The following is a 16,908-nucleotide window of genomic DNA, read 5'->3' on the forward strand; positions in this document are numbered from 1 at the left end:
TCACAGGTTTCATCTGCTCAGAAATGTGATACACTGTAGGAAAGTGATTTTCAAACCTATTTTAAGCCTTTTCTCACTTTACACTCAAAACATGGCTCTTTGGATGAATTCAGTTCAATTATGAGCAGGATTTCCATTTAATAAATATATGTAGCCTCAACTAAAAAAAAAAAAAGACATCCATGCAAGATAATGTAATTTAATTTAGTTGGGACTACATATATTTATTAGGTGGAATCCAATCCAATGAGTCAGCTTGGCTCATTGGATGAACTCAATTCAATTATGAGCAGGATTTCCATCTAATAAATATATGTAGCCTCAACTCAAATAAAACACATCCATGCAAGATAATATAATTTAATTTAGTTGGGACTACGTATATTTTGTTAGGTGGAATCCAATCCAATGAGTCAGTTTTTTCAGTGTATCACTCAAACAAATGACTCATTGGATGAACTTAATTCAATTATGGGCAGGATTTCCATCTGCCAACTAAAGTAAATTACATTAGGTGGAATCCAATCCAATGAGTCAGTTTTTTCAGTGTATCACTCAAACAAATGACTCATTGGATGAACTCAATTCACTTATGGGCAGGATTTCCATCTAATAAATATATGTAGTCCCAACTAAATTAAATTAAATTATCTTAAATGGATGCACTTTATTTGAGTTGGGGATACATATATTTATTAGATAGAAATCCTGATCATGACTGAATTGAGTTCATCCAATGCATCAGTTTTTTTCAGTGCACCACACTTAACATTATGGTCACGTGCCGCACAATTTCATTCTTTTGCACAAGAGTGTAATATGATAATACTCATATTAACACGCCAGGAACATGTATTTTAATCAGTTTTATTCCATGTAAATCTTTGCACATTTAAAATCACTTTATACATTCATTACTGCAAGTTGCAAAGGAATAAAAACAAACTATTAATCCACAATTATATCAAATATATTAGTATACACTGTGAGTGGTCCAGTGGTTAGTAGAAAAGTCCCTTTCATGAAAGTACCGACTCTCCAACTGACTGCACTTTGTTCCCGTTTCTGAAATTCATAACCGCACATTTCGGCTTCACAGATCATCTCGTAAATGGGGTTCAGATCTGAACTATCTGGTTAGTAAATTTAATGTGCATCAGATTAAAAAGTATATTTATATACATATCTGAAGGTGTTGCTTTGACAACTGGAAGGTGAATGCATGATAATTAACTGAGCTGTAATATAAGATTGTCTGTTATTCCTCCTTTTTTATGATGGAACACTCCGACTGCATCCCCACCCAGAAACCTGGTATCATTTTCTTCATGAAGGAGCTCTTAATCTGCTGCAAAGGTCGGACCTCCTTCCATCCCGTGCCCTCGTCTCCGTCCTTCACCTCATCCACCCCGTAGAAATTCAGGATGCCAGCAGGTTGGTCGAGGTACACGCCTATAACCGAACATTTAGGGATCTCCTTGATCTCCTTAGCCTTGCCGTTGTGCCAGGCGTGATAGCTGGATCCGCACCAGCCAAGAGCCCAGGACTCCTCATTTTCTCCCAGGCCGCAGGCTCCATCTGTGTTTCTCCTTCCGGCTCCTTCGTATGTGACCCCGAGCACAACCCATCCTGTAAACGCCACTTCCCAGTAGGCTCGGAAACCAAAGATCCCTTCCTTGCAAAGAACCTTTGAGAGTTTGAAAGAATAAATAAGAATGGCGGCATGATTTAGATGTTACGTAGGTGAAAATTGGCGATCTGACATGAATCATCACAACCACTGTGGAGAATTTAGAACAGCTGAACATTCTCAAGGTTACAGTGTTACATGAGATTAAAATAAACACATGGAATGGCTTCCCCGTCCCTACTCACTATGACATGCTCTATAGATAGCTGTTTGTAAAGACCTTATAGCAAAGGTGCCAGATCTGACCCGCGACGTGTCTTTTTTATTATCTATGCCGTTTTCTCTCGACATGTCTTTTTTATTATCTATGCCGTTTTCTCTCGACATCTTTTTTTTTATTATCTATGCCATTCTCTCGCGACATGTCTTTTTTTTTATTATCTATGCCATTCTCTCTCGACATCTTTTTTTTTATTATCTATGCCATTCTCTCACGACATTTGTCTTTTTTATTATCTATGCCATTCTCTCTCGACATCTTTTTTTTTATTATCTATGCCATTCTCTCGCGACATGTCTTTTTTTTTATTATCTATGCCATTCTCTCGCGACATGTCTTTTTTTTTATTATCTATGCCATTCTCTCGCGACATGTCTTTTTTTTTATTATCTATGCCATTCTCTCACGACATTTGTCTTTTTTATTATCTATGCCATTCTCTCTCGACATCTTTTTTTTTATTATCTATGCCATTCTCTCGCGACATGTCTTTTTTTTTTATTATCTATGCCATTCTCTCTCGACATCTTTTTTTTTATTATCTATGCCATTCTCTCTCGACATCTTTTTTTTTATTATCTATGCCATTCTCTCTCGACATCTTTTTTTTTATTATCTATGCCATTGTCTCGCGAATTGTCTTTTTTTTATTATCTATGCCATTGTCTCGCGAATTGTCTTTTTTTTATTATCTATGCCATTGTCTCGCGAATTGTCTTTTTTTATTATCTATGCCATTGTCTCGCGAATTGTCTTTTTTTTTATTATCTATGCCATTGTCTCGCGAATTGTCTTTTTTTTATTATCTATGCCATTGTCTCGCGAATTGTCTTTTTTTTATTATCTATGCCATTGTCTCGCGAATTGTCTTTTTTTATTATCTATGCCATTGTCTCGCGAATTGTCTTTTTTTTTATTATCTATGCCATTGTCTCGCGAATTGTCTTTTTTTTATTATCTATGCCATTGTCTCGCGAATTGTCTTTTTTTTATTATCTATGCCATTGTCTCGCGAATTGTCTTTTTTTATTATCTATGCCATTGTCTCGCGAATTGTCTTTTTTTATTATCTATGCTATTCTCTCATGACTTGTCTTTTTTTATTATCTATGCCATTGTCTCGCGAATTGTCTTTTTTTATTATCTATGCCATTCTCTCATGACTTGTCTTTTTTTATTATCTATGCCATTCTCTCATGACTTGTCTTTTTTTTATTTTCTATGCCATTCTCTCTCGACATGTCTTTTTTTATTATCTATGCCATTGTCTCGCGAATTGTCTTTTTTTTATTATCTATGCCATTGTCTCGCGAATTGTCTTTTTTTTATTATCTATGCCATTGTCTCGCGAATTGTCTTTTTTTTATTATCTATGCCATTGTCTCGCGAATTGTCTTTTTTTATTATCTATGCTATTCTCTCATGACTTGTCTTTTTTTATTATCTATGCCATTGTCTCGCGAATTGTCTTTTTTTATTATCTATGCCATTCTCTCATGACTTGTCTTTTTTTATTATCTATGCCATTGTCTCGCGAATTGTCTTTTTTTATTATCTATGCCATTCTCTCATGACTTGTCTTTTTTTATTATCTATGCCATTCTCTCATGACTTGTCTTGTTTTTATTATCTATGCCATTGTCTCGCGAATTGTCTTTTTTTTTATTATCTATGCCATTCTCTCATGACTTGTCTTTTTTTTATTATCTATGCCATTCTCTCATGACTTGTCCTTTTTTATTATCTATGCCATTCTCTCTCGACATGTCTTTTTTTATTATCTATGCCATTGTCTCGCGAATTGTCTTTTTTTTATTATCTATGCCATTCTCTCATGACTTGTCTTTTTTTTTATTATCTATGCCATTCTCTCTCGACATGTCTTTTTTTTTATTATCTATGCCATTGTCTCGCGAATTGTCTTTTTTTATTATCTATGCCATTCTCTCATGACTTGTCTTTTTTTTATTATCTATGCCATTCTCTCTCGACATGTCTTTTTTTTTATTATCTATGCCATTGTCTCGCGAATTGTCTTTTTTTATTATCTATGCCATTCTCTCATGACTTGTCTTTTTTTTATTATCTATGCCATTCTCTCATGACTTGTCTTTTTTTTTATTATCTATGCCATTCTCTCTCGACATGTCTTTTTTTTTATTATCTATGCCATTGTCTCGCGAATTGTCTTTTTTTATTATCTATGCCATTCTCTCATGACTTGTCTTTTTTTTATTATCTATGCCATTCTCTCTCGACATGTCTTTTTTTTATTATCTATGCCATTCTCTCTCGACATGTCTTTTTTTTATTATCTATGCCATTCTCTCTCGACATGTCTTTTTTTTATTATCTATGCCATTCTCTCATGACTTGTCTTTTTTTTATTATCTATGCCATTCTCTCATGACTTGTCTTTTTTTTATTATCTATGCCATTCTCTCATGACTTGTCTTTTTTTTTATTATCTATGCCATTCTCTCTCGACATGTCTTTTTTTTTATTATCTATGCCATTCTCTCTCGACATGTCTTTTTTTTATTATCTATGCCATTGTCTCGCGAATTGTCTTTTTTTAATTATCTATGCCATTCTCTCTCGACATGTCTTTTTTTTATTATCTATGCCATTGTCTCGCGAATTGTCTTTTTTTTTATTATCTATGCCATTCTGTCATGACTTGTCTTTTTTTTATTATCTATGCCATTCTCTCTCGACATGTCTTTTTTTTATTATCTATGCCATTGTCTCGCGAATTGTCTTTTTTTTATTATCTATGCCATTGTCTCGCGAATTGTCTTTTTTTAATTATCTATGCCATTCTCTCTCGACATGTCTTTTTTTTATTATCTATGCCATTGTCTCGCGAATTGTCTTTTTTTTTTATTATCTATGCCATTCTCTCATGACTTGTCTTTTTTTTATTATCTATGCTATTCTCTCATCGACTTGTCTTTTTTTTATTATCTATGCCATTGTCTCGCGAATTGTCTTTTTTTATTATCTATGCCATTCTCTCATGACTTGTCTTTTTTTTATTTTCGATGCCATTCTCTCTCGACATGTCTTTTTTTTATTATCTATGCCATTGTCTCGCGAATTGTCTTTTTTTTATTATCTATGCCATTGTCTCGCGAATTGTCTTTTTTTTTATTATCTATGCCATTGTCTCGCGACTTGTCTTTTTTTTTATTATCTATGCCATTCTCTCTCGACATGTCTTTTTTTTTATTATCTATGCCATTCTCTCGCGACTTGTCTTTTTTTATTATCTATGCCATTCTCTCTCGACATGTCTTTTTTTATTATCTATGCCATTCTCTCTCGACATGTCTTTTTTTTATTATCTATGCCATTCTCTCGCGACTTGTCTTTGTTTTTATTATCTATGCCATTCTCTCATGATTTGTCTTTTTTTTATTATCTATGCCATTCTCTCGCGACTTGTCTTTGTTTTTATTATCTATGCCATTCTCTCTCGACATGTCTTTTTTTTTATTATCTATGCCATTCTCTCGCGACTTGTCTTTTTTTTTATTATCTATGCCATTCTCTCATGACTTGTCTTTTTTTTATTATCTATGCCATTCTCTCTAGACATGTCCTTTTTTTTATTATCTATGCCATTGTCTCGCGAATTGTCTTTTTTTATTATCTATGCCATTCTCTCTCGACATGTCTTTTTTTTATTATCTATGCCATTCTCTCTAGACATGTCTTTTTTTTATTATCTATGCCATTCTCTCTCGACATGTCTTTTTTTTTTTATCTATGCCATTCTCTCACGACATGTCTTTTTTTTATTATCTATGCCATTCTCTCTCGACATGTCTTTTTTTTATTATCTATGCCATTCTCTCTCGACATGTCTTTTTTTATTATCTATGCCATTCTCTCACGACATGTCTTTTTTTATTATCTATGCCATTCTCTCTCGACATGTCTTTTTTTTATTATATATGCCATTCTCTCACGACATGTCTTTTTTTATTATCTATGCCATTCTCTCACGTCATGTCTTTTTTTTATTATCTATGCCATTCTCTCACGACATGTCTTTTTTTTATTATCTATGCCATTCTCTCTCGACATGTCTTTTTTTTATTATCTATGCCATTCTCTCACGACATGTCTTTTTTTTATTATCTATGCCATTCTCTCTCGACATGTCTTTTTTTTATTATCTATGCCATTCTCTCTCGACATGTCTTTTTTTTATTATCTATGCCATTCTCTCACGACATGTCTTTTTTTATTATCTATGCCATTCTCTCTCGACATGTCTTTTTTTTATTATATATGCCATTCTCTCACGACATGTCTTTTTTTATTATCTATGCCATTCTCTCACGACATGTCTTTTTTTATTATCTATGCCATTCTCTCACATCATGTCTTTTTTTTTTATTATCTATGGCATTCTCTCGCGACTTGTCTTTTTTTTTATTATCTATGCCATTGTCTCGCAAATTGTCTTTTTTTATTATCTATGCCATTCTCTCACGACATGTCTGTTTTTTATTATCTATGCCATTCTCTCTCGACATGTCTTTTTTTTTATTATCTATGCCATTCTCTCTCGACATGTCTTTTTTTTAATTATCTATGCCATTCTCTCTCGACATGTCTTTTTTTTATTATCTATGCCATTCTCTCACGACATGTCTTTTTTTTATTATATATGCCATTCTCTCACGACATGTCTTTTTTTATTATCTATGCCATTCTCTCACGACATGTCTTTTTTTATTATCTATGCCATTCTCTCACGTCATGTCTTTTTTTTATTATCTATGCCATTCTCTCACGTCATGTCTTTTTTTTATTATCTATGGCATTCTCTCGCGACTTGTCTTTTTTTTATTATCTATGCCATTCTCTCTCGACATGTCTTTTTTTATTATCTATGCCATTCTCTCTTGACATGTCATTTTTTTTTATTATCTATGGCATTCTCTCGCGACTTGTCTTTTTTTTATTATCTATGCCATTCTCTCTCGACATGTCTTTTTTTTATTTTCTATGCCATTCTCTCACGGCATGTCTGTTTTTTATATCTATGCCATTCTCTCACGGCATGTCTGTTTTTTATATCTATGCCATTCTCTCAGAGCACTGAGCATTAAGTAATATGCTCAGCTAGTTGCAGGCCACAAAACTGAACACCAGAAATCTAATTTCCAGAATCCAGGCCACTCAGGTCAAGAGTTTTAGTAAATGTCAACCACCTATAGAACTTGAATGAAAACATTAGTTTACCCCATTTACTCTGTCTCCCCCCCCCCCACACACACACTTCCACAAAGTACAGATTGGGTACTGTACATCTGCGCACCAATCATGTGCTTTTGCACAGCCCCATTCCACTATGTTACAGCGAACATAGTTTTGCCTATTTGACTATTTTTTTCCTTTTCTTTTTTTATTGTTTATGCACCAGTAACACCAGATCAAATTCCTTGTATGTGAGAACTTACTTGGCATTAAATTTGATACTGATTTAAAAGTTAAATTTAAAAAAATACTGAAAATGAGATTTGTAGGTTAACTGATTTTATATAAACAAAAACAAAAAATTAAAAGCTTTTTCTAATAAAAAATGAGGTGTGTAGCTTAATAATTGATGTTTACATTTAGATTTCTAAAAACAAATGTTTTAATTGAAAATGGGGTTTGTAGATTCACAATAGATTTTGTAAAAAACAAAAATTTAAAAAGCATATATATATATATATTTTTTTTTTTTTTACTTTTTTCACTGAAAATTACATTTGTAGCTTGATTGTTGTACTTTCGACTGCTCCTGTTCTGGCTGGGAGTCACCACAGCAGATACAGCCAGATCCACACTGGGCACAACTCCAATTTTACATGGACAAACACACACAGCCCCTGGTGTTCCAAGAGGTCTCCCATCCAAGTACTAATTTTTATTTATTTATTTATTTTTTTTATTTTAATAAAATTGAAATAATAAAATATTAAAATGAAGTTTGCAGCTTATTTTTTTATTTTATTTTATTTTAAAAAGCAAATTTTGAAAATGGAAAACTAGGTTTGTTAATTTTTAACTGCTTAATTTGTGAAATGGAACAAGAAACATGCTTGATATTTGTCGGAACAGAGTTTTCTAATTCAATTTTCAAATTAATTTTTCTAATTATTTATTCTTTCAAATTAAATTTAATTCAATTAAATTCAATTCTTTTTTCAAATTATTCATCAGTTTGTCCAATAATAATAATAATAATAATAATAATAATAATAATAATAATAATAATAATAATAATAATAAAATATTTCCATACCCATAAGGAAGAACTCAACTAACATTTGAAAAAGTTGGTTGCGGATTAAACGCGTCATCAAATCACAGGTCTCACAGCACTGCCAGTCTTGTGCTTTTCTTTAAAAGATGCAGGAGGAATATGCTGAAACTTTCTACTACTTTTTTCTGCCTGTATTTGAGTTAATGTGGACCAAAAAAACAGATGTTCCTCACGCAATGTGACTTTGAGACTAATATATTAACATACCTGTGGCATGTACTCGTATCTCTCTGGTCGATCCAGGACCGGACAAGTGACGTCGTCAGTCCTACGTATGACTTTGCCTCCATCTGCTGAGATCCACAGCGTCTTATTGGCTGTGTTCTGATCCAGGGAAATACTGAACCAGTCTGAAAAAGCAGGAAGACAATAAGTATAAAATATATTTGGACCAAATTCCATCAAGTTGAAAAAGGGGGCGGGGGGGGGGGGGGGATCTTACATTTGATAAGATCTGCTCTGCATTTGGGTTCAGGAATATTTGGCTCATACAGCAGTGTCTTCTCTAAGGAGAAAAGAGCAGCATCACTCAAACATCAACATCTGCAGAGTTGCTGATAATTAAAAGTGTCCCACAACCGGATCTTACCCGTGGCTGCTTTCCTCTTTGTTGCTTTTGTCTCTAGAAAAACATAAAAACAAGCTTCAATTTACATTTGGACCAACAAAGCCAGTTAGCAGAGACATTCCACTATGAACCGCTGCAGAATGTCGTGAACTTGGAAAACCAGTTGCTTGGGTCAGATCATCACATCAGCAACTGCATACATTCTGGAGCCAGTGGCTGCTTCATGCCAGACGGCTGGAATTACCAAGACATTTCACATCTTACAGCCTCGGCTTCAGTCACACGAGACCAGTACCTGCTAATAGTGCATCAAGGTCAGCATCTAGCAAAGTTCACATCTGTTTGTACAAATCAATGTTAAAGGCCCCTTCACACATAGTGTGACGTTTAGACGACGTTTGGGCAAATACGGCAAAACAGAGCGAAAAAGTTTGAATTTGCACACCACAAAGCATCTCGCCGACAGGCAGGCGTGCACGATCCTGGTGCGAGAGCTCATGCACGTGATAGTGTCTTTCGAGCAGGAACAGTGCGAGTTGCACCACATCGCACCACTTATGTGGAATAAAAAAACAAAACAAAACAAAAACAGCCTGTACCAGTGGGACCACATTGCACCACATTCCACTTATGTGGAATAAAAAAAAAACAAAAAAAAAACAGCTGGTACTTGTGGGACCACATCGTGCCACTTATGTGGAATAATAATTTTAAAAAACAAAAAACAACAACAACAAAAAAAAAACAGCCGGTACCAGTGGGACCACATCGTGCCACTTATGTGGAATAAATATATATTAAAAAAAAAGAAAAACGCATACCACCCACTGGATGTGAACCTGCACCTTTCAAAAGCTCTGATTGCCAGTCAGAAACTTTACCACTGAGCTATGGCGCTGTTCTTTGAAAGCTGAGGGAATCTGCCTTATATCAGGAAGGACATGAAAGTATTACAAAAAAAAAAAAAAACAATTAAAATCACACACCATATAAAAACACAGCATTTATCAAGCAAGCAATACAAATATAATCCGTTTGTTCCTCTGTAGATGACCCATGGTCACAGACATACAGTCATGAAATGACATGAATGAGAAGCAGTGTCCTCTGATGTCCACATCTACTGGTCTGCTGCATGCAGTCGGCCGCGCGCGTGTTCTACCCGACACGTGTGTCTTGTGGACGGCATGCCACAGAACAGAGCTCAGGTGGGTGACGTGATGGTCAGATCGCCCGCTGCGTGTTCTGATCTGACGGTCTGTTTCAACCTGGCAGGCTGTCAGTGTCCGCTCCATGCGCGCACTCGCTCGCTGCAGCTTGTCGCCACAGTGATATATATTTTTATTTCTGTCCACGTAAGTACAGCAATCAGACACACGCGCCTCACAGTGGACAGTTGATAGTCCATGTCTGTCCAAACACAGAAGGTGTTGTCCAGCTGGAATGTCCAGAATGACAGATCACCACAGCTGATTCTGTCGAAAGCCATGCCTCCTGTCAGTTCTCAGTGCACACACCAAAGCCACACTCATGGGGAACTAAGACAAATTTCTCTGCGAGTATGTCTGTTATCGTGCCAAGAGTGCGACTGGCCACACATTTTCTAAGTTCCATGCGAGTGGTGTTAGATGTTTGTATGTGTCACATGGAATTTCCTGACACCTACCACGAGAGGGTGTGATGGGTTCACACAGCGCACACTCTGTCATTCAGCCGTAGCAACAGGTGTATGAGGCATTAGAGGCAGGGAAGATTTCACATGGTTTGCACATGATTCCTGCATCATGCGCACTAAGTGCGCGCTTCGTCCAAACTTCGCACTATGTGTGAAGGAGCCCTTATGAATAAATGTGGTTTTTGATGTTGCTGAAACATCCAAATAGACATTACAAATAACTGTCTTCTTACTTTGTAGTTTTACATCCCAATGAGTGCATGATTCTTCAAAAACAACACACTGAGTAATAATCAAAGAATAATCACATGAATAATAACATGTGGGACATCAGGGTTCTCGCCAGCGCAGTTGAGCATAGGGGGCCCCTATGCTGTGATTTGGATCCCCTATGTTGCGGTTTAACCAGTATGGGGGGGGGGGGACTTTTTATAGGACATGTTGCACTTTATTTAATGTCCCAGTTGGCAACACAAAGTGACCCTCAAAATGCAGGAAACAGTGTTTCAGTTATAAATTTCAAAATTTTCTCAGTGGATGCCGACAAACCCTCCTACTACACTTGCGCCTGCAATGCTCGCCGCGTGGCTATGCCCCGCTAAGTTCCCCCTATGCTGTTATATATATATATGTATACTCAACAAAAATATAAACGCAACACTTTTGGTTTTGCTCCCATTTTGTATGAGATGAACTCAAAGATCTAAAACTTTTTCCACATACACAATATCACCATTTCCCTCAAATATTGTTCACAAACCAGTCGAAATCTGTGATAGTGAGCACTTCTCCTTTGCTGAGGTAATCCATCCCACCTCACAGGTGTGCCATATCAAGATGCTGATTAGACACCATGATTAGTGCACAGGTGTGCCTTAGACTGCCCACAATAAAAGGCCACTCTGAAAGGTGCAGTTTTGTTTTATTGGGGGGGGGGGGATACCAGTCAGTATCTGGTGTGACCACCATTTGCCTCATGCAGTGCAACACATCTCCTTCGCATCATGTGTGAAGAGAACACCTCTCCAACGTGCCAAACGCCAGCGAATGTGAGCATTTGCCCACTCAAGTCGGTTACGACAACGAACTGGAGTCAGGTCGAGACCCCGATGAGGACAACGAGCATGCAGATGAGCTTCCCTGAGACGGTTTTTTGACAGTTTGTGCAGAAATTCTTTGGTTATGCAAACCGATTGTTTCAGCAGCTGTCCGAGTGGCTGGTCTCAGACGATCTTGGAGGTGAACATGCTGGATGTGGAGGTCCTGGGCTGGTGTGGTTACACGTGGTCTGCGGTTGTGAGGCTGGTTGGATGTACTGCCAAATTCTCTGAAACGCCTTTGGAGACGGCTTATGGTAGAGAAACGAACATTCAATACACGAGCAACAGCTCTGGTTGACATTTCTGCTGTCAGCATGCCAATTGCACGCTCCCACAAATCTTGCGACATCTGTGGCATTGTGCTGTGTGATATTGTGGGCAGTCTAAGGCACACCTGTGCACTAATCATGGTGTCTAATCAGCATCTTGATATGGCACACCTGTGAGGTGGGATGGATTATCTCAGCAAAGGAGAAGTGCTCACTATCACAGATTTAGACTGGTTTGTGAACAATATTTGAGGGAAATGGTGATATTGTGATATTGTGCCTTTATATTTTTGTTGAGTGTATATATATATATATATATATATATATATATATATATATATATATATATATATATATATATATATATATATATATATTTGTATACACACACACACACACACACCACACACCACACACAGAATTTCATAAAGATAAAAAACACATTTAGGGTGACCAATCCCACTTAATATATTTTTGTGACTTTCTGCATCTGTATTGTATAACTGTTGATGAACTTATGCAAAACCCATATGACTGATTATGTCCTGTGGTCGTTTCTATAAGTAATACTAAGTAACGGTATCATGTGCATGCACGTCTTTATGTTTTTTGGTCGGGTCACCGATCGGCATGATGAGACAGTTAATCATGAGCATGTTAACAGCGACCGACATACGATATGTGTTTTTATTTTTAACTCAAAGTAAATCGTATCCACACATCTTCATCATGTCAGGGCTTCAACAAAGCAGATTTTTCCAATTTTATGACTAATGGTGTATGTAAAATTTTAAGAGTAAAATGCACAATTTGCATCAGTAAATGCAGCAGAAATTTGCAGCTTTGGTGTTGTAAGTGGAAACCATTTGGCTGCTCTGCTGTGCATCACCACATGTTAATGTACTTATCGTCATGTACACGTTTTTGCTGTTAGTTGTTACTTTTGCACTATGCAGCATGTGTTGCATCTCAACGAGCTGATATTTATTTCTGTGTTGACTCAGGGAGCATGTGAGGCTTTTAAGCCTTCTGTCTCGATCAAACACAAGGTGATGAAAATAGTTGCATTGACTTGCCTCATTAAAACCTGACACTATACAAAACAGTCCAGCTGAAAGCTGCTTCAACTGAACGTGCCAACAATTACAGGGCTCCTCTGGGATGTAATAACGGAATGGTTTTTAAGATTATAATTGTAACTCCTCCATCCTTACTCTACCTCTGATAACTTAATATTCCGACTGCTTTCTATCACATCTGTGATATTGCACATCACATTCCTTAATTTTTTGTTGTTGTTGTTGTAGTTGATTTCCTCTTACATAATACAAAGAAACACTTTAAACCAGCCTAAAGTTTTGCAATCCTGACATGAAAGGGTTTTTTTTTAATGCAAATGATATTAACAATTGGATTTGTTTTCTGTTTTTTTTTCAGTAAATGATGATAAATGATGAAGAAAAAAAAAGACTGTTCAATCTCTGGATAAATAATGAAAAATTACTATCTATTCTTCTTCTTCTTCTTCTTCTTCTTCTTCTTCTTCTTCTTCTTATTATTATTATTATTATTATTATTATTATTATTATTATTATTATTATTATTATTATGTGTTTATTTTCAAGTGATAAAACCACAAAATAGATTTTAGGTGGTTTCCTGCAATTTTTCAGAAAATTGTGGGTTTTAATTAGATTTTTGGAAAATCTTAATTACAAAGTGATCATTGGCAGCTGTTTTTGTGTTGTCATGTACTGGGCAGTACACCTACAACAAACTGCTTCTGTTTACGTATATATTGTATTTATTTATAAGTAACTGATGTTTTTACCATGCACCTCCTCCCCACCAATTTTTGCACCAGTGTGAGGTTTTTTTAATTGTATAAGCAATGCAAAATTCTGTATTAAATCCATTAAAACACTAAAAATGTCCAGGTTTAATAAACAACAAAATAACTTCATCAATCAAAATAACAGAATAACTAAGTATTAAATATGAAGCACTTATGGAGGCATAGTCAGGTTACCTTTGTTTGTATTTTGGGTGTCAGAGATGATTCTCGTGGTGGCAGGCATCTTGAAGCTGACTTGGTTTTGGATCCTGTCTGTCACCGATCCGTTGAGTGTGTGCTGGCTTTCCTGTGTGACGACTTAATGTCACTCTTTATATACCTTTCATATATGACAAAGGTTAAGAAATTAGAGCCAGTGACGTCTGCAGGAGCGCCAGAGAAAATACCAATAGGAAGGGAGGTGGGGGTGGGGGTGGGGTGGGGGGCCGAGACTTGTAATCAGAGCTAGATGGATCTTATTCCTTAAAAAGTTTTAATGCCTTAAGGACACCTGATAATAAACACCGCCCCCATTCTTCACCCAAAACCGTCAGCACCAGCGGCACCCTGGCAGAACTGATGGTCCATGTGTGTTTTTTACTGAAACACACACAAACCAAACAGAATAGTATTCTTGTACATGAAGCAAACATTTGATCTTCAGTTATTGCAAAGCAACCTGGACACTTTGCTCAGCCTGATCTAAAATTTCACACCTGTTTACCGTTAATACATACAGTTGGGTTTGAAAGAAAAACATCTTGCTGATGGTAAACCCTATGCCGCCTACTGCAAGCACCATGAAGTGTTTATTGCTTCGGCTTCCCGCCAATACTCCAGTCAAGGCTATCTGGTCCTTCATCTGTCCCAGCCCATAGAGGCTGACCCGATCTCCGGTTTACACCAGGAGCCACAACCATCCCAGACTCTCCAACACCATTAGTGGCAAATAAAGGAGAGTAGACAACAGCTGTGTATGTGGGTCTGTCCGAGTTCAGAAAACTGTCATCTACTATAACAATTGTAGACCAGAATCACCCGTTTGCAGAGGCAGGGCTGACAGATTTGAGGACTGGCCTACAATACACACGGGTATCTGAATAACTGTACATTATGAAATGAAAGCAGCATTCCACAAAGGCCTAGTGGAGACAAAAACAACAACAACAAAAAATCTGAATATGGCTGACGTCTTCTGTTGGATGACCTTTATTTCCTCAGTCGGAGTTATGCAACGAGATCAAGAGGCTAGAATGAATAAAAAAGTAAACTAGACGGGGTAATGTGGCAAGTCTTTTTAACATTTATTATCTAGGTCTGATGATCTGGATTTGCTGTTACATAATTTTACTGTGACTCCTGCAAATTTTAATTGAAGATATCAACATAATGTCGTCCTGACTATTCAAAACAACAGGGACCGATATCAGCGGTTACGTCACTCAAAACTACACTCGACTCGCCACACATCCGAAATGACAGTTACAGATATCTGTGATTCACTTTTGACATTTGATATTGTCACTGTGGCTTGTTGTGCATAACATTGCTCCTGAAAGGCTTCTTCAAACTTTTGGACAGTGCAGTGTTCTTTACCAAACAGATTTCAACATGAAATGATGTCAGTCCTTTCTGTAATGGATGATGGCACAGGCTGGTGACACTAGTGTGATGTTCCTCTGTGCTGTGGTGTTGTCTCTCTCTATCTCCTTCTCTTCTCCTGGTGCTCCTGTCTTTGGATTGCTGATTGTGGACACCTGTGGCAGCTGTCACACCTGCTACTCATCCAGTGGTGGGCACGGATAACCAAAAAATTAACTTCGATAACAGATAATCAGATAACTGAAAAGTTATGTTCGATAAAGTTAAAACAAAAAACCACCCAAAAATGTATTGGAAGTTAGAGATAACGATAAATTCCAATACTGTCTCCGGTACACTTACAACTACTAACAAGCTGATTTTGAGTTTTAACACCACGATCGCTTTTGGAAGCATCAAAAGCAACAACAGACCCAAACAATGAGCCTACACTTCTGTCTTTGAGCATCCTACCCCCTGCTGGAAGCTTTTGTTTACTACATGGCTTCCAGCACAGAAGCAACTGAGAGGAGCCACAAAGCTTAACTCGCTACCCAATCACAGCACTGCCATCAGGCTGAGGTCTTGGAAAATAAAGCAGTGCTGAGTTATGGTTTGGTGTATAAATAAAATGAATACTGATAGAATAACACCATTAATGTAAATTCTGTCATTTGTGCAAAGTTAAAATATAACATATATCTTTTAATGTTGAATAATGCACTAATTCTGAAGTTTTGTAACAAACAGACAGATGGCAAAGAATTATGGGTAAAATGTGCCTCCGCTAACACTGATTGGATGATTCATTCTATGTAAACCAACACGTTAATGTGACGTGTGTCGTGTGCCAGTGTTTACAGATAAATGTGCTTTTGTAAAATATGCCATTTTTTATTTGTAAAAAAAGGCATTTTCAAAAAAATAAAGCCAAGTTGTAATTAGATAACCGTCTGATCCTTTACATGCACGAGTGACTGGACCCTACACTCTTCCATAAGTTGGTCAAAAATGACCCATATTAGAATCAATGTGTTTTTAAGCCATTTTTGTCATTTTGGTTAAGAATAATCACTTGTATAATATTTAGTATTATATTTAGGACCACACAAGAATGATTTTATGTTTGAAATATCTTGATTTTTTACTTTTTAAACATTTTTGAAAAAAAATTTTTACCCAGAACAGCATTCGAACAATGTGAACATCCATTGTGTGTGTGTGTGTAACTGTTCAGTTATTGACAGTCCCTCTCTCTTTCCCCTTGTTTGCCTTCTTGTTTCATCATGCTAAGCAACTCAGACAAACTACCCATTTCTGGCTGTGATCATTGCACACAGGTACATTGCATTTCCCACATCTTTGTTGCTTGGGCAGCTCTGACACCTCTTTCTCTTTGGTTGGCCCTGTCTGCTTCTTTCCTGTGGCTGGGTTGTGGCTTTTGTCACCCCATACCTTTCCGTTGCTTCAATAATCAGGGTTTGCAGTTGGAGACAGCCTTCCAGTCGAATCCTCATGTGTGGAGTGACAAGCTCCTTTGAGGAAGAGCCGTCGTGCATTATTGACACCATTCTTGAATTCTGGGTGCTGAGCTGTGAAAAAGGTGTAGGCATTCAGGGCGTTGATGTCAATTAGGTTGTACC

At 36.7% G+C, this 16,908-nt stretch overlaps 1 protein-coding gene across 1 annotated transcript; it reads right to left on the reverse strand.

The window, feature by feature from the left end:
* Positions 1-861: 861 nt before the first annotated feature.
* Positions 862-13,990, reverse strand: LOC117531569 (stonustoxin subunit beta-like). The gene is made up of 5 exons (XM_034194690.1): positions 13,880-13,990; positions 8,828-8,860; positions 8,681-8,743; positions 8,446-8,588; positions 862-1,687 (listed from the first exon to the last, which is right to left on the reverse strand). Exons 1-5 carry the CDS (start codon positions 13,926-13,928, stop codon positions 1,259-1,261), a joined length of 717 nt encoding a protein of 238 aa, XP_034050581.1. The 5' UTR covers positions 13,929-13,990; the 3' UTR covers positions 862-1,258.
* Positions 13,991-16,908: the final 2,918 nt, after the last annotated feature.

This window comes from Thalassophryne amazonica, chromosome 18, assembly GCF_902500255.1.
Source record: "Thalassophryne amazonica chromosome 18, fThaAma1.1, whole genome shotgun sequence".
Lineage (NCBI taxonomy): Eukaryota > Metazoa > Chordata > Actinopteri > Batrachoidiformes > Batrachoididae > Thalassophryne > Thalassophryne amazonica.